The 19569-nt window shown below is 41.4% G+C and overlaps 1 protein-coding gene across 2 annotated transcripts in view; it reads right to left on the reverse strand.

Annotated features, from left to right (window-relative positions):
- The window catches only part of LOC309645761 (cytochrome P450 3A24-like), a 42581-nt gene extending 25806 nt beyond the window's left edge, over positions 1-16775 (reverse strand). Inside the window, exons 1-7 of one of the 2 annotated variants that reach the window (XM_082431318.1) lie at positions 16608-16775; positions 14153-14246; positions 12246-12298; positions 9777-9876; positions 2832-2945; positions 2482-2570; positions 1003-1151 (exon numbers count right to left, since the gene is read on the reverse strand). In XM_082431318.1, coding sequence (XP_082287444.1) covers positions 1003-1151; positions 2482-2570; positions 2832-2945; positions 9777-9876; positions 12246-12298; positions 14153-14246; positions 16608-16678 — 670 coding nt within the window. In that variant the 5' untranslated portion in view covers positions 16679-16775. The remainder of the gene's footprint in view (positions 1-1002; positions 1152-2481; positions 2571-2831; positions 2946-9776; positions 9877-12245; positions 12299-14152; positions 14247-16607) is intronic. The other variant, XM_082431319.1, reaches the window with a different exon arrangement.
- Between the last annotated feature and the right edge of the window lie 2794 nt (positions 16776-19569).

Below are 19569 nucleotides of genomic sequence, written 5' to 3' on the forward strand. Positions count from 1 at the left end.
CAAAAATCTGATCTTGTCTTTCTATGAGTTTGGTTTTCTTCCTCTTCTTTCTTTTTTTTTTAGTTTAGTTTTTTTTTATTCTACATATAAGTATTTGCCTTTCTCTGTTTGACTTATTTCACTTAACGTAATACCCTCTAGGTCCTTCCACTTTGTGGCAAATGGCAGGATTTTCTTCCTCTTCTGGGTGAATAATATTCAATTGTGTGTGTGTGTGTATATATATGTATATGTATATATATATATATATATATATATAGAGAGAGAGAGAGAGAGAGAGACTCAAGTCCTAGAATAGAAGAACCTGGCTCTCTCATATATATATATGTATATATACATATATATACACACATATATATGTGTGTGTATATGTACACATACACACATACAATATCCAGTTGTGTATATTGAATGTTGTATATATTTTGCCTGTCCATTTCATCTGTTGATGGATAGGTAGGATGTAAAAACCAATGAATTATACATTTTACAGTGGTGTATTATATGGCATGTGAATTGTATCTCAATAAAGCTATTATTTAAAAAAGAAAGATAGGGCTTCCCTGGTGGCACAGTGGTTAAGAGTCCGCCTGCCAATGCAGGGGACATTGGTTCGAGCCCTGGTCCAGGAAGATCCCACATACTGAGGAGCAACTAAGCCCGTGCGCCACAACTACTGAGCCCGTGAGCTACAACTACTGAGCCCGTGTGCTACAACTACTGAAGCCCACACGCCTAGAGCCCGTGCTCCACAACAAGAGAAGGCACCACAATGAGAAGCCAGTGCACCGCAACAAAGACTAGCCCCCGCTTGCCACAACTAGAGAAAGCCTGCGTGCAACAATGAAGACCCAGTGCAGCCAAAAATAAATAAATAAAAACAAAAATAGTTTAAAAAAAAAAAAGAAAGATAAAGGAAGAAAGGTGGAGAAGGAGGAAATGAGGGAGGGAAGGAGGGATGGAAGAAGGAATAAAGAAAAAGGAATAAAGTAGTCCACATACCTATTGAGAGAAGTAATGGAGAGAGGAGATTAAATTTTAAGATCTTCTTGCTATATTCCACAAAGGGATCTTGTGGGTTGTTGAGGGAATCAATGTTCACTCCAAATGCTATGCCAGTAATCACATCCATGCTGTAGGCCCCAAAGAAGCTGAGTAGAGAAAGATATGAACAACTAAAATCAACACCTCTTTACTCTCCTTACCCAACACATATAACAAGAAGTGCATGTAAAATCAGATGCCCAGACAAGGCAGGTAAAGAGCCACACTCTTTCAGAACCATGCTGGACCATGGAAGAGTCTATGCTACTATCACTCACTCCTGAGGTGTGTCTGAGGTGCCAGTGATGCAGCTGGCCCTGTGCCAGGAGGGATGGGGACACTAAGGCAAGTTAGACATCCCCCCACAAACTCAAGGAGCTCAGTCATAGAGGGATAGACGCCCGTAATCAGACAAAGTACAGTAGCGTGTTTTGACTACAGGCAATAATAAGTGTATAAGGACTGTGTCTGACTATAACCAAGTGTGTAAATTTAACACATCCTGGGGGAGTCAAGAAAGGGGACGTTGATCTGGGTCTTGCCTCACCACAGAACGTGCACTCTGAGCTGATTTCTCTTCAGTGAATTACAGAAGAGCAGCACCCTGTTCTGAGTTGCCAGGAACATCATCCCTCACTGTCTTACACCTCTGCTAAGGATCCTGAAAGACCCACACTTCCTCAACTCCAGTGGTCTGCGGTTGCCCTGAGGGCAGACTCATTTCTGTGAAATGTAAGAACTAAAAATATTTCTAGTTAAAAAAATAATAAATTACTCCAAATTTGACTTAGGGAATCCCATAGCTAAGTGATCTTATGTCCTCAGTTTTCCTGTGACATTCTCAGTTTATACCTGTTGTTACAGCAGAATTAAAAAAAAAAAAAAATCTCAGTTTAGACAACAAATGCTGTGATCACTCTACCCATAGCCTGTACAGGGCCTTCTCTCTTTTGAGGCTGAAGGAAGAACAAATGGTGGTTAAGAATTAATATTTAGCATTTTCCTCAGGAAAACTGTGAAGAGATTTAAGATGTTTCAAGTTCTATACTGTAACATTCCTGCCCAGTGCACTGCCTGCCAATATGTACAAAGAGCCTTCCCCACCTCCGCTCCACACCCTCTACACTCAATACTGTGCACAACAATGTTTCTCCTTTCTAAACTATGTGTTTTTGTCTTCCAGAATATCCAAAGTGACAGTTAAGCAGATAAGTTCATCCTGGCTCATGTACACAGGAGAAGACCCTTTCTCTCCCGGCTGCCCTGCTTTCTTTGGTGAGCCACCACTCATTCTGGGGTGGCCCATTGGAGTGGTACCACCACATATCTACTTCTGTCTGGTCACTACAGTAACCCAGCAGTGGGAATCTGGCTCCCTGGGAGGCAGCTGGAGGGTCTCAGTGGAGCTCAGATACCAGCAGCTTCACCCCTACTTACTCTTTCATGCTGATGGGCTTGCCTTTCTCTTCTTCCTTCTTCAGGTTCCTCACCAACACATCTCCAATCTGGCTAATGATGGGGAACATCTAGATACAAAGTACAACATCACCTGAAGTTAAATGCAGACTCAAGTCCTAGAAGGACCTGGCTTTCCCAAGCATGGAGCAGTAAGTGGCATTTTATAAGGAATCTTAAAATGTCTCTTCTAGGATGTAAAGATAAAAGACCATCATTAGAAAACTCAAATTCAGCAGACTCCTCTTTGGAAAGGGACTATGATCTTATTTTCTACGTGTCCCTAGAGTCATTCCTTAAGTTTCTAATTGAAAGTCCTCTTCTTTTCTTACCTCCTTGAGCTTTCCGCTGGTGAAAGCTGGAGACAGCAACGTTCGTATTCTCTTCCATTGTTCATCCTCAGACAGAGAGACGGCATTTTTCATAATTCCCACTGGACCAAAAGCCTAGAGTCAAAAGCAAAACACAGAGTCTTATTGGCACTGTCCCAAGGTGACTGACCAGATCTGGGAGCCTATTCTTGAAGCTCCAAAGAAATAGCTATCTGGAGAGGGCAGACAGCAGAAGCAAGAGGAACTACAATCCTGCAGCCTGTGGAACAAAAACTACATTCACAGAAAGATAGACAAGATGAAAAGGCAGAGGGCTGTGTACCAGATGAAGGAACAAGATAAAACCCCAGAAAAACAACTAAAAGAGGTGGAGATAGGCAACCTTCCAGAAAAAGAATTCAGAATAATGATAGTGAAGATGATCCAGGACCTCAGGAAAAAATGGAGGTAAAGATCGAGAAGATGCAAGAAACGTTTAACAAAGACCTAGAAGAGTTAAAGAACAAACAAACAGAGATGAACAATACAATAACTGAAATGAAAACTACACTAGAAGGAATCAATAGCAGAATACCTGAGGCAGAAGAACGGATAAGTGGTCTGGAAGACAGAATGGTGGAATTCACTGCTGCGGAACAGAATAAAGAAAAAAGAATGAAAAGAAATGAAGACAGCCTAAGAGACCTCTGGGACAACATTAAACGCAACAACATTCGCATTATAGGGGTCCCAGAAGGAGAAGATAGAAAGAAAGGACCCGAGAAAATATTTGAAGAGATTATAAGTCAAAAACTTCCCTAACATGAGAAAGGAAACAGCCACCCAAGTCCAGGAAGCGCAGAGAGTCCCATACAGGATAAACCCAAGGAGAAACACGCTGAGACACATAGTAATCAAATTGGCAAAAATTAAAGCCAAAGAAAAATTATTGAAAGCAGCAAGGGAAAAATGACAAATAACATACAAGGGAACTCCCATAACGTTAACAGCTGATTTCTCAGCAAAAACTCTACAAGCCAGAAGGGAGTGGCATGATATATTTAAAGTGATGAAAGGGAAAAACCTACAGCCAAGATTACTCTACCCAGCAAAGATCTCATTCAGATTCAACGGAGAAATCAAAAGCTTTACAGACAAGCAAAAGCTAAGAAAATTCAGCACCACCAAACCAGCTCTACAACAAATGCTACAGGAACTTCTCTAAGTGGGAAACACAAGAGAAGAAAAGGACCTACAAAAACAAACCCATAACAATTAAGAAAATGGTAATAGGAACATACATATCAATAATTTACCTTAACCGTGAATGGATTAAATGTTCCAACCAAAAGATACAGGCTCAGTGAATGGATACAAAAACAAGACCCATATACATGTCTACAAGAAACCCACTTCAGACCTAGGGACACATACAAACTGAAAGTGAGGGGATGGAAAAAGATATTCCATGCAAATGGAAATCAAAAGAAAGCTGGAGTAGCAATACTCATATCAGATAAAACAGACTTTAAAATAAAGAATGTTACAAGAGACAAGGAAGGACACTACATAATGATTAAGGGATCAATCCAAGTAGAAGATATAACAATTATAAATATATATGCACACAACATAGGAGCACTTCAGTACATAAGGCAACTGCTAACAGTTATAAAAGAGGAAATCAATAGTAACACAATAATAGTGGGGGACTTTAACACCTCACTTACACCAATGGACAGATCATCCAGACAGAAAATTAATAAGGAAACACGAGCTTTAAATGACACAATAGACCAGATAGATTTAATTGATATTTGTAGGACATTCCATCCAAAAACAGAAGATTACACTTTCTTCTCAAGTGTGCATGGAACATTCTCCAGGATAGATTACATCTTGGGTCAGAAATCAAGCCTCAGTAAATTTAAGAAAATTGAAGTCATATCAAGCACCTTTTCTGACCACAACACTATGAGATTAGAAATTATAGGGAAAAAAACGTAAAAAACACAAACACATGGAGGCTAAACAATACACTACTTAATAACCAAGAGATCATAGAAGAAATCAAAGAGGAAATCAAAAAATACCTAGAGACAAATGACTACGAAAACACGATGATCCAAAACCTATGGGTTGCAACAAAAGCAGTTCTAAGAGGGGAGTTTATAGCTATACAAGCCTACCTGAAGAAACAAGAAACATCTCAAATAAACAACCTAACCTTACACCTAAAGCAATTAGAGAAAGAAGAACACAAAAACCCCAAAGTTAGCAGAAGGAAAGAAATCATAAAGATCAGATCAGAAATAAATGAAAAAGAGATGAAGGACACAATAGGAAAGACCAATAAAACTAAAAGCTGGTTCTTTGAGAAGATAAACAAAATTGATAAACCATTAGCCAGACTCACCAAGAAAAAGAGGGAGAGGACTCAAATCAATAAAATTAGAAATGAAAAAGGAGAAGTTACAACAGACGCCGCAGATATACAAAGCATCCTAAGAGACTACTACAAGCAACTCTATGCCAATAAAATGGACAACCTGGAAGAAATGGACAAATTCTTAGAAAGGTATAACCTTTCAAGACTCACCAGGAAGAAATAGAAAATATGAACAGACTAATCACAAGTAATGAAATTGAAACTGTGATTAAAAATCTTCCAACAGGGGCTTCCCTGGTGGCGCAGTGGTTGGGAGTCTGCCTGCCAATGCAGGGGACACGGGTTCGAGCCCTGGTCTGGGAAGATCCCACATGCCGCGGAGCGACTAGGCCCATGAGCCACAATTACTGAGCCTGCGCGTCTGGAGCCTGTGCTCCGCAGCAAGAGAGGCCGCGATAGTGAGAGGTCCGCGCACCGCAAAGAAGAGTGGCCCCCACTTGCCGCAACTAGAGAAAGCCCTCGCACAGAAACGAAGACCCAGCACAGCCATGAATAAATAAATAGATAAAATTAAAAAAAAATTAGAGAAATCTTTTCCACTGACAGCTAAACTTTGAAGCAACCTCTAGGTAAAAAGAAAGCATGAAAAATTCAGATTGTTTCAAATCTAAAAAAAAAAAAATTTTCCAACAAACAAAAGTCCAGGACCAGATGGCTTCACAGGTGAGTTCTATCAAACATTTAGAGAAGAGCTAACACCCATCCTTCTCAAACTCTTCCAAAAAATTGCAGAGGAAGGAACGCTCCCAAACTCATTCTATGAGGCCACCATCACCCTCATACCAAAACCAGACAAAGATACTACAAAAAAAGAAAATTACAGACCAATATCACTGATGAATATAGATGCAAAAATCCTCCACAAAATACTAGCAAACAGAATCCAACAACACATTAAAAGGATCATACACCATGATCAAGTGGGATTTATCCCAGGGATGCAAGGATTCTTCAATATATGCAAATCAATCAGTGTGATACACCATATTAACAAATTGAAGGATAAAAACCATATGACCATCTCAATATATGCAGAAAAAGCTTTTGACAAAATTCAACACCGATTTATGATAAAAACTCTCCAGAAAGTGGACATAGAGGGAACCTACCTCAACATAACAAAGGCCGTACATGACAAACCCACAGCAAACATCATTCTCAATGGTGAAAAACTGAAAGCATTTCCTCTAAGATCAGGAACAAGACAAGGATGTCCACTCTCGCCACTATTATTCAACATCGTTTTGGAAGTCCTAGCCACGGCAATCAGAGAAGAAAAAGATATAAAAGGAATACACATTGGAAAAGAAGAGGTAAAACTGTCACTGTTTGCAGATGACATGATACTATACATAGACAATCCTAAAGATGCCACCAGAAAACTACTAGAGCTAATCAATGAATTTGGTAAAGTTGCAGGATACAAAATTAATGCACAGAAATCTCTTGCATTCCTATACACTAATGATGAAAAATCTGAAAGAGATATTAAGGAAACACTCCCATTTACCATTGCAAGAAAAAGAATAAAATACCTAGGAATAAACCTACCTAGGGAGACAAAAGACCTGTATGCAGAAAACTATAAGAACCTGATGAAAGAAATTAAAGATGATACCAACAGATGGAGAGATATACCATGTTCTTGTATTGGTAGAATCAACACTGTGAAAATGACTATACTACCCAAAGCAATCTACAGATTCAATGCAATCCCTATCAAATTACCAATGGCATTTTTTACGGAACTAGAACAAAAAAATCTTAAAATTTGTATGGAGACACAAAAGACCCCGAATAGCCACAACAGTCTTGAGGGAATAAAAGCGGAGCTGGAGGAATCAGACTCCCTGACTTCAGAGTATATTACAAAGCTACAGTAATGAAGACAATATGGTACTGGCACAAAAGCAGAAACATAGATCAATGGAACAAGATAGAAAGCCCAGAGATAAACCCACGCACCTATGGTCAACTAATTTACGACAAAGGAGGCAAGGATATACAATGGAGAAAAGACAGTCTCTTCAATAAGTGGTGCTGGGAAAACTGGACAGCTACATGTAAAAGAATGAGATTAGAACACTCCCTAACACCATACACAAAAATAAACTCAAAATGGATTAAAGACCTAAATGTAAGGCCTGACACCATCAAACTCTTAGAGGAAAACATAGGCAGAACACTCTATGACATCAATCACAGCAAGATCCTTTTTGACCCACCTCCTAGAGAAATGGAAATAAAAACAAAAATAAACAAATGGGACCTAATGAAACTTCAAAGCTTTTGCACAGCAAAGGAAACCATAAACAAGACAAAAAGACAACCCTCAGAATGAGAGAAAATATTTGCAAATGAAACAACTGACAAAGAATTAATCTCCAAAATTTACAAGCAGCTCATGCAGCTCAACATTAAAAAAACAAACAAGGGCTTCCCTGGTGGCGCAGTGGTTGAGAGTCTGCCTGCCGGTGCAGGGGACACGGGTTCGGGCCCTGGTCTGGGAGGATCCCACATGCTGTAGAGCGACTGGGCCCGTGAGCCGCAATTGCTGGGCCTGCGCGTCTGGAGCCTGTGCTCCGCAACGGGAGAGGCCGCGATAGTGAGAGGTCCGCGCACCGCGATGAAGAGTGGCCCCTGCTCGCCGCAACTAGAGAGGGCCCTGGCACAGAGACGAAGACCCAACACAGCCAAAAATAAAAATTAAAAAAAAAAAAAAAAAAAACAAACAACCCAATCCAAAAATGGGCAGAAGACCTAAACAGACATTTCTCCAAAGAAGATATACAGATTGCCAACAGAGACATGAAAGAATGCTCAACATCATTAATCATTAGAGACATGTAAATCAAAACTACAATGAGATATCATCTCACACAAGTCAGAATGGCCATCATCAAAAAATCTACAAACAGTAAATGCTGGAGAGGGTGTGGAGAAAAGGGAACCCTCTTGCACTGTTGGTGGGAATGTAAATTGATACAGCCACTATGGAGAACAGTATGGACGTTCCTTAAAAAACTAAAAATAGAACTCCCATATGACCCAGCAATCCCACTACTGGGCATGTACCCTGAGAAAACCATAATTCAAAAAGAGTCATGTACCACAATGTTCATTGCAGCTCTATTTACAATAGCCAGGACATGGAAGCAACTGAAGTGTCCATTAACAGATGAATGGATAAAGGTGTGGCACATATATACAATGGAATATTACTCAGCCATATAAAGGAATGAAACTGAGTTATTTGTAGTGAGGTGGATGGACCTAAAGACTGTCATACAGAGTGAAGTCAGAAAGAGAAAAACAAATACCATATGCTAACACATATATATGGAATCTAAAAAAAAAAAACGGTCATGAAGAACCTAGGGGCAAGATGGGAATAAAGATGCAGACTTACTACAGAATGAACTTGAGGATACAGGGAGGGGGAAGGGTAAGCTGGGACAAAGTGAGAGAGTGGCATGGACATATATACACTACCAAACGTAAAATAGATAGCTAGTGGGAAGCAGCTGCATAGCACAGGGAGATCAGCTCGGTGCTTTGTGACCACTTAGAGCGGTGGGAGGGAGGGAGATGCAAGAGGGAAGAGATATGGGGACATATGTATATGTATAACTGATTCACTTTGTTATAAAGCAGAAACTAACACACCTTTGTAAAGCAATTATACTCCAATAAAGATGTTAAAAAGAAAAAAGTAAGTGATTTCATGAAGTGTTTTAGTATTGATAAAATAATAAACTATAAAAATACAAAAAGGGGCTTCCCTGGTGGCGCAGTGGTTGAGAATCTGCCTGCCAATGCAGGGGACACGAGTTCGAGCCCTGGTCTGGGAAGATCCCATATGCCGTGGAGCAACTAGGCCCGTGAGCCACAACTACTGAGCCTGCGCGTCTGGAGCCTGTGCTCCGCAACAAGAGAGGCCATGATAGTGAGAGGCCCGCACACCGTGATGAAGAGTGGCCCCCGCTCGCCACAACTAGAGAAGGCCCTCGCACAGAAACGAAGACCCAACACAGCCAAAAATAAATAAATAAATAAATAAAGTGTAAAATTAAAAAAAAAAATAGAAAAAAAAAATTGGTCTACTAAGACCGTGATAAGAGGAAAAGACAAGCTACTCACTGTGACTATAAAAGAATGGTTAGAGGGAGATTGATGGGGAAGTAACATTTCTATACATTGATTGTGGTGGTAGTTACACAAATCTACATCTATGATAAATTTTCATAGAGTAACACACACACTCACACCAAATGAATGCTCATAAAACTGATGAAATCTGAATAAGCTATGTGGATAGTATCAATGTCAATTTCCTACTTTGATATTGTACTATAATTATGCAAGATATTAACCTTTGGGGGAAACAGGATGAAGGGTTTCCTTCAGAGCACCTTCCTGTATTTTTCTCTTTTGACAATATCCTGTGAATTTATAATTATTACAGAATAAATATTTAATAAATAAAGAAAATGTAAACTTAAAAAATGGATGTTTACCCTCCGGTTTGTGAAGACAGAATAACATTCTTTCACTAGCACTGTTTTGATTATGTCTGGATCTGTGATAACTAACAGAGGCTGTTGACCTTCATAACACCTGTGTAGGGAAAAGAGATGTGATTAAATTTAATGATCTGGTTTCTGCAGCTGGAGTCACAGCTTAAGTCCATACTCTCATCCTGACATTACATAAACCTTACTCCTAGAGATCATGGTTAGAAATAACATTAGAACATTTGTTAAGTCTAGGTGTTGTTTACATGGGTATTTCCTATGCCATTCTCCATAACTTTTATAGGTTTAAAATATTTCATTATCAAAAAGGAAGTTAGCTTAGTAAATAATTGAAGGCAAGTAAATCGTCTAAGAATGAAAAAAATAATTAATTAAGGAGAGTCCACCCACTCATTTTTGAAGATATATCAAAAGCATGAAAAAGGCCTATGAAACTTATAGACACACTGATCATAAATAGGTGAAATGTGTCTGCAAATGGAAGAAGATTTGGAATACTCCACAAGTGAGAGTGGGATTATGAAAGATTTTCTCTGTTCTATTTTCTAAAATTTGCTTTCTAGTTCATAATTTTTAAAAGGAAATATTTTATTAATAAGGAGATATCCTTGGTAGCGTCAAGGTTATAAAAATTTGAAACAAAAGGACAAAGAGAATAAAGAAATTCAGAGGAACACGTATAATTCATTTTTAAAATATTTTCTTTTCATTACTTATATTTATTCTTCGACATGGGTCCCAAGTGGGCCTCAGGCTCCGTGTAGGTAACAGCCATTAGCAGCAGGGCAGGCCTACGTTTGACCCACCTAACCACAAAAAGCCAACTCCTCAGATGCGATACATCCCAATTTGTCCTGATCTCCTGACTGTCAGGACGCCCGTTCATGGGAATGGGCCGCTGGCATGAGGCTGACTCTAAGTTAATCACACTGTCTTCTGGCATTTTGTTTCCTCTATCAATCATTTGCAGTGGCTAGAACACAATGGAAGGTTTTCTACATGTTACCTATTATTCCTCTGACTTCACACAGGAATTTCAAATGGTTTTGTGATTACATATAAAAATGGATGAGAACCAGTGCATTATTTCGCCCCCCAAAAATTCTAAAACTCAGAGGGTTTAAGCGGGTGTCATGTGCATTTAGTGTTGAAGCAGTGACGGAAGGGATTGAAGAGGCACTTAATCTGCTCTTCCATCTGATTGACCATATTACTTGGATGATTCGCTTTTTCCCATCATGTTTTTTCAAAAACACCTGGGTGGAGAAGGGATAGTGGTTTGGGGTGACGCTTTATATTCAGATGTCACTCCAGCCTTGGTATTTCTTATACTACCAGTTAAAATTCAGATTCTTGGGCCCCACCCCAGATCATATTGATTTAGTATGCTGATGGGTGGGGTCAAAGTTCTGTATTTATAACAAGTTCTCCCAGGTGGTTCTCATTTACACCCAAGCATGAGAACCGTTTTCTAATGAGAGAACTGGGATCCACCAAGAAAAAGTGACTCTATCCAGACCTCACAAGTATTAAATGTTGGAGGGGCAGTTGGAGCTGGTCCAGTCGTGATCCAGGGCTATGTGTTCTGTCCACTCAATCACATTGACTTTTGGGGCCATGGCAACTCAGCAGGGCCCTATGGTTCTTGAGGACTTGATCAGAGAAGATGAAGAGGTACAGAGAGGCAGAGCCTTCTCCCACTTCCTTTTGGCAAATAATCACTACATTACACCTCTCCTGCTGCTCTCATCAAACCTACAAAACTCCTAAAATCTCTGACCCCACATGATACACTCTGGGTTAGATATATCCCACATCTCTTCAAAGTCAGAGAAAAATAGTAGATAAAACAATAATTGAATACAATTACATTGGAAAGTCTTGGCTGAAAATTAAAAACAAAAACAAAACAATAACCAAAAAACCTCCATACTTGTAGAGAAAGTAAAAAGCTGAGCAGAAATTGTTTCCTATTTTCTTTACCTATAACCCCCAGCTCTTTTTCCAAAAGGACATATTAAATGCAAAACTTAAATAAAGGATTCTTGGCTTTTAATTAAAAGTGAATCATGTGGGAAAGGGTCAAAAAATGCATTTATGGGCACATATTAGAATGTTCTGGAATAATGCATTTTATGCAATTAAATGCAACCTAAGGAAAGAAAAATGGAGAAGGGGGGAAGCATGACACTGGACAGAAAGCGATGTTAGGAGTCCCTGGGCCTCAAAGTCTGGAGAAAAGTGATGACCTGCAAATCTCCAGGCCTAATTCAGACTGTAGACCTGGACACCTGGCTGACACCTTGGATCCCTGGTAGATAGAACAAGCCTCCAAAGCTTTACAGTAGATGACCTCATCCCAAGAAGCTCTGGACTGAGATTGTCTTCCATACCACAGGGGGGCGCCACGTCATAACAAGTCTATCCAATGGAATTTTCCAGAATACTCACCCCCACATTTTTCCATACTTTTTAAAACATCTGTTGTCAAACTCCCAAAGACCCTGCAAGGAGAAACAAAATTAGATTATTAAACTAAATGCATTGAACCCTACCTCTTTTGGGGACAAAAATATCTTGAAACCCATGAAATCAGGTTTACTATTTTCCACTGGCAGTTGGAAGGAGGTTCTTATTCAGAGACGTCTTAGGGGAAATGAAGGAAAATAGAGGAGATATTGGAAACAGAGAATTTTAAATCACTCTTGCATTTCCTCTAACTGTTACAGATACTAAATGCTTACCTTTGCCTGTGAATACTAAGTACCTCCTTGTCTTTCGTGAGAAAACTGAAGCGAAGGGTAAGTTAGATCAGCCTGTACACACTTTCATCTCCTTGTTAAGCAGCCTTTTCGTTTATCTCACGAGCCCTCTCTAGATTTCTAGCAGAATTAGGAAGTTAAAGACACCAGCGACCTTTTTAGTCCAGCAGATTTAAATAAGTCTAAGGGGTGTGTGTTGAGTGAGAAAATAAACGAGTGAATGAATGAATGACAAAGTAGATCACCTTCTAGTTTTCCAGCTCAACACAGAAAAGATGGGGAGTTGACACAACTACAAGCAACAACGTCAATTAAAACACTTGCCCTGAATTTTCCCTCTGTTGCTTAAAGGAAAAAGAAACTTCCTGTTACTAAGTTTCTGCTGTGATATTTGATGGTTTACCAACGAAAATGAAGGTCTCAGAAACATGGGTCTTGGAGTGCATCTACTAAGGAGTTCATCCAGGAAAGGTGGAAAATAAATTATTGCTTTTTCAGAGAGAAAAAAGTTCATGAAGTTCATAGGCAGTAATGAGACAATGAAGACCTCAATTGGGAGAATCAGGATCTGAGAAACAAGCCTTATGTCTGCAGGAAAGGAAATCTGAGCCAGAGAGCAGCTTGCACACGAGGCTCTGCCCCCTGGACACATGGACGTAGCTCATGACCTTCATTTCAGGGGCCAGGCCCTGGGCAAGGCATCAGAGCTGGATTAATATCAAGGCTTGGCCAGAATTCATAGCCCATATGCCACCTAGTACATTCTATTGAGTTCAGTTCAATTTTTAATAATTTTGTCAAATCATATCCTTTCTAGTGATTTTGTATATGTGATTCTGCCTTACTTTTTTTTTTTTTTAAACCCCACAACTTATTTAGTGGTTAAATACCTGAAGTAACTAGACAACCACCATCTTGTCTCCGTTACACCTACTCACTGCTCAGATGCAACCATAAGGTGCTTTCTTTGGAGGCACAGAAGTAAAGCAAAAAGCTCTTGTTCCACCCCTCGAAACGCAAAAGATGTCAGGGTTAGCAAAAATGGAGTAGAGCCACAGAAATAACTGCAGGCATTAGTAGTTCTTGAGATAATTCAAGTATGTGCAAATTACCCGACATTGAATACTCAGGCTGCGTTAGAAACTGAAGTTACCAAGCGATCCAGGAGGAAGAAAAGAATGCTACCCAGAGCTTATGCTACCAACAGGAAAGCTCGACTGTAGTGTACGCAGCTTAATAAGCCACGACCAGGCACCCTCTTCATGCTTTTCTCCTAATACTAAAGGGATGGTGCCTTCCTGGCGATCTGCATCTGGCAGAAAGAAAATCCTCTTCACAATACTCACCACATGGAACATCAAGTCCTGTGTTGAATCAGCTAGAGAGCTGGGCTGTCTGAGGGGGCAAAACCTGAGGCTCCTAACAGCTAAAAATAGAGGCGTGTTGTAAAATTGGCCATGTGCTGGGTGGGGCCCATGATATTTCTGGAAAGTGTGAAACCTCAGAACTTCCTCCTGAAGAGGGGCAGTTTTACTATATTATTCAGCTGAGATTTGCCACCATAAGAAGCAACGCTGGAGCTCAAATAACACACACCTTTCGGTAGGACAGAATATTTCCAAAATAAGGCAGAGGTCTCGGCCCAGGAATCCCCAGCTTCTTAAAAAGTCCATGTGAATAAGTCCCATATCTATAAAGTGAAAGAGGAAACCAGGTCACAGGAATTGTGGAATATTGGTGCTGGAGCTGGCCAGTCACTGACTCAGAACTGGAACAGTCAACCTAGGGAGATAACACGTAGGCAATAAATAATAACAGCAGCTCCAAAAGCAATCATTACATTCACTCATCATCTCCTTGCCCACCACCAATATGAGACCCATAAAAGGTAATGATGATTAGCTAAAGGCAGCTGAAGTCTTCGTAGTTCCAATCTTAGAGTGAATACTTTATAAATGTTTCTAATTTGAGTGGTCCTGAGAGGTTCAGGCTGGAATTTTTCCAGGGAATTCACTCATATTTATTTAGTAACTTGACTCTTACATGATTTGGAGATTCTCATTCTAGGTAGAAAGGGAAAATTTCTTTTTCTGTTCCAATAATGAGATTTTGCTTAACTTCGTCTGCAAAATAACAGTTATTGAGAGTTTACTGTGACATTGTTCTTACAATTTGCATGGAGATTTTTATGTTTTTCTTTCCCTCTATGTCCTGACCCCATTTTAGGATTTAATTCTTCTTAAATCCAACGTCATAGTCAAGCCTTAGAGAATAACAGTGTCCTTATTTCTATAAAATACAAACTGCGTTCAAGGCTTCCATTGGCATCATAGAAATGTGAGCACCTTTCAGCTACACTCAAGTCTCTGTTGTCAGGCAATTTGCTTGACTTGCCCTACAGAGAAGGGTGACTGAACATATGTACCCTGAATGTAACTGTATAAGTGAACCAATGACGAGAGGATCCATTTCCAGACCATTCTTTCTCAAATGGTATCTGGTCCTCCAACCTGTGATACTCACCTGCTAAACACAGTACCAGGCACACTCACTTTTTTCAAGATCCTCAATCACAGATTAGTTTGTTTACTGCCTCTGTGCGCCAACTACCTCAAAACGCCAGTAAGGCTGGTGCTTCCTACAGCTGGTGCACATGAAACTCATCTACACGTGTTCTGTGTGGAACCCCACAGCGGGGGGGGGGGGGGTTGGAAATCTTGCAGGTCTTCTCAGTCTGGTGTTTCTGAGAATTGACAGAGTGGAGGAAAAGAGAGGTTGAGGGGAAGAGGTTGCTGGCAATGGTCTTAGTGATGAAGTTGCTAGGCCACCAAAACTAACTCTGTAGGGGCAAATTAGAAAGGTATGGCTGAAGGGTGTGCTATGTAGAAATGCTTCAACGTGTGCTGCAAGCACTTTTAGCTAAAAGTGGGCCTGGCAAACTTCAGATACCTCCCTGAAGATAGCAAAAGAGGCATCGTGCAACACAGAATGAATAACCATAAAATGTTCCAGAATGTCTGATTAAGACTTTTTTCTTCTCTGAAGCTTAGTTTTTAAGGTCTCACAGGTTCCAAATATTCTGTACAAATCCATCAAACCTTATAATATGTGATAAAATAAACCCAAAAATTGCCTGAAAGAAACTGTGCTTGAAGATGCAGCAGAGGCACTTTGGCCAAGCCCAGCTGGGTGTTAGATCCTTCCTCCAGAAAAGTTGGTGGAGGTGTGAGTACCAGCTTCCAAAATGAGAGTGACTTGGGCTATTCCCACCCCAGTTCCTTCCTTCGCCTTCACAACCAGGGCAAATCAATTTCTCTTTCTGAACTTTCAATGTGTTCTATGAACTCTCACATTTCTATGCTGATGCTAAAGCTCTCAGAGACGAGAGGAAAAGCTGAAAGTACAGGGTGGGGGAATTGAGTCTTGGAAGAGGGTGCCATAGGAGGGACACAGGAAAGGGGGAAGAGCTGATCTGAAGTGAAGGGCGATCAATTTCCAGCCCCTGAGTGACAAGGTGCCTTGTGTAAATGACATCCGGCGAGGGAGGGAAGGAAGTAGGAACCCCCTGAGTGACACAGGAGCCAATCCTTCTACACAACTCTTGCAGCAGATACTGAAACCAGAAGGTGAAGATCATGAGACAAGTCCCAAGTTATTTCATGTCTCCAGGATCCCCAGAGCTTGGGAAGGGGACAGCACCCCACTGCACAGGGACCAGTTGTTTTAAATCTTCCCCTGCTGGATTCTGGTTGATTAGTCTGGGTCCATGGAAACGGGTAGTCAATCATCCCCAGGAGCAAATAACGTCACTAAACCCTCCTAGCTACAGAAGATAAAAACTTGCGGGGTGGTGGTGGTGGGGGTGTTGGTTGGTTACTTGTTCAACAGAACTGGGTTAAGATCGATAATAACCCCTTTGGTGTTTGTAGCACCCACAGCTTAAGCAACTTTCCCTCCACCAACTGATCCTCAAAACAGTAAAGGGAAAGTGGGACCTGATGAGCACCTCAAGTCCAAGGTTACAGGGGAGATCAGACTCACAGATACTCACAGATAGAGGAGTACCAGGCTGGTAGCCAGAAGAACCCAGGTTTCCACAGAAAAGCTTGGGATCAGGTCCATGGCTACTTTCCTCGGTGATTCTCTCCTCTGAGTTTCTTTTCAGCTGCGTGTGTTACTCTTTGCCTGCCTGCTTCCTTTCACATCCAGTGATGATTCATTGAGGCTGAAATGTTTATGTCCTGGGAAGGGGGTGGAGCTGGAGTTGCAGCCAATAGAAGGGCTACCTGTGCTCCACCTGTATGAGCCCTCTCTGCCTTGATAGTTGGCAAAGCATCACAGACAGTTCAGTTTGACCTCCCTTGGCTTCATATTCTGTGGCCATTCAATAACAACTCAATCAGTGTTATCAGTAATTTCAAAGGTTACAGAAACTCAAATAAAACCACTAGCCATAAATATCCTCTAAACTGCCCTTTTCTCTCTAACCGCCTGAACTCCAAAACTTGAAATCCTTCAGACACGCTAGGTCTACTAATCTTTACCATGCAGTTTCCTCTGCCTAGATATCCTTGTTTCCCCATAAGGCACCTACTCATCCTTCAAATCCCAGCTCAGAAAGAACATTGTTTTAGAGACTTCCCTAACCAACAGGAATAACCACTTCCTCTTCTGGATGACTTCTATCGTGCCCCCTACCCCCACCCCAACACACACACACACACACACACACACAAAATTCTATTACTGTCCTTCTATCCTCCAGAATCGTTGTTGGTTTCCACACCTATTTCCCTTAACAGATTGAGAGCTTGGGCTACAGTCCGAGTATTAGTCACCCTTATGCCCCTGGTACCTTGCAGAGTGCTTTCTGCAGCATGGAAATCAGAAAGGTTGGTGGACTTGAGTTGGTGGTAGTGAGAACTCTGGGCCCCTGTGTGTCTGTTTCCTGCGGCTATTTGGTGACCGCATCATCTTCCTGTATTGTTAATACAAGAGAGCCTGGCTGTGCCTCGGCCACCATCCCTGTACGTTCAGGGTGATCCATCAGGGTTCTGTTGACAAGAGGCCCCCGAAGGAGAGACAGGACATGGACCCTGTGGTGATGGCTGCACCAAGGGGTATCCATTCAGTCATCCTGTCCCGCCCCTCAGAGGGTCCTTCAGTGGACAGCAGTTACACAGATTCTTAACCAAAGAATGACCCCCTCTCTCTGGAGAGGCCACAAGTCCAAAATCAATGAGAGTGAAGGGAGCGAAGCGGAGAAAGCAGCCCAGTGACCAAGTGGACCCCAACCTCCTTATTCACCAGTGATGTGGCATACACAGCAAACAAGACTCCATAAAGAGGACATGAGGTTTTTCTATGGGGCAAAGCGGGGGCGGTCAGAGCAGATGCTTCCTTATCATTGACTAGATGGAAAATATTTAAGGGGTAGCAAGGTGTTACTAAGGAGGAGGTCTGTAGTAGAAGTCAGTGGCATCTGTGAGCCCCCACCCCATTCCTCATGGGAGAAATTAGAGGACTGAGGGTCTGAAATTTACACTGGTTCATTGTCTTCCCTCTGACCAAAATCCTGTATCTCCTTGGCCTGAGAAACTGTGCATTATACGAAAAAAAAAAACCTCAAAAGTTCTTAAAACTCAATAGAAACACAGGACATTTAAGCTGTGTTTGTGCACTTCCTTCTCCCTTTATCCTTTCTCATTTTCAGTCCTTCTGGAGCAAGCGATACTCACCTCTTGCCAATACATTCCATCCCTCTGGCCTGAAAGTCCCCAGGGTTGCCCAACACTGGCCTGAGTGGGTGGAGGTCTCATTGGTAAATTATAGTAAGTCCCAACTATGTCACCTGCCTTTTTTATTTCCTTGGGACCTTGTCATGCAACATGAAATTTCTACCATCATAGCTTGTCAAGTTTGGGTTCAGACTTTCTCCAGGAGGCACCTGTTAAAATCCATAGCTGCCACTGGAAATACAATGCCTGAATATATCTGTTCATCCACGCATTGATTCAAGGCCAAGTGGGTGAATGTCAGGTGCAGGTATTGTGCTGGGCTGGGGGCTAGAAGCCCATACAGTCCCCTACCTTGAGAGCAGCTTCCCAGAGGAGGGAGTGAGACACACAACCAAGGATAGTATGTAGCATACCTCTGGAACCTCTAGGATAATGGAGCCCTACAGAGAGGTGATGAAGGAGAGAAGTGGATACAAGCTTGAGTACCAACAAAGGACAGACCTGGGAAGCTGGAAGATTATCCTGAGGAAAAGTAGCTTAGGAAATCCAACAAATTCTGATACATTTCTGCCCTCTTTCAGTACCTTCTCTGGGTGCTGTTAAGTAGGGTCATGATACAATCCCCAGTTTATAGATACAGAAACTGAGTCTCAGGGACTGCAGGTGGCTTCTCAACAGCTATTGATCACAACCTGTCATATGTAAGCTAACATGAGATAGATTGGCAAGTCTTCTGCACTGAAATGTCAGTATTCAACGTTTGCTGTTTCATGATGAGGGTCACTATGGGAAATAGTGAGACCCAAGACTACAACAGCAACTTGGTTACAATTCTGGCTCCTACCTCCATGGTTACCCCTGCCCAGGAGCTCCCCCACGGGACTCCAGAACCAAGGACTCTGCCTCACCTCAGCAGGAACAGAGACAGGTGCAGGTCATGAGGACACTAGGGTCTTGTGTGCAGGATCAACCTCTCTATGTCCCAACTGAGAGGAACACAAAATACATCCCACATGGGAAGACCGGGGTGTCATCTGATAACTTCTGACAACTTAGTTCACTCAACTAAACCCACAGCCTTTCTTATTCTTCTTGGAAACAAAACCATTGTGGAAACTATATGCCTTCATCTTCCTCCAAAACACATACTGGGCTACAATGATTTTTCTCACTAAACCCACAGGACCATCTGCGGCCCTATTCACCTCAGGGCCTGGTCCAGCTGGTTGGAATTTATCCCAAAGGCGATAGGCTAGTCATTGTTTAGGACTGAAA

This window comes from Balaenoptera physalus (genome assembly GCF_965194825.1).
Source record: "Balaenoptera physalus genome assembly, chromosome: 16".
Taxonomy (NCBI): Eukaryota; Metazoa; Chordata; class Mammalia; order Artiodactyla; family Balaenopteridae; genus Balaenoptera; species Balaenoptera physalus.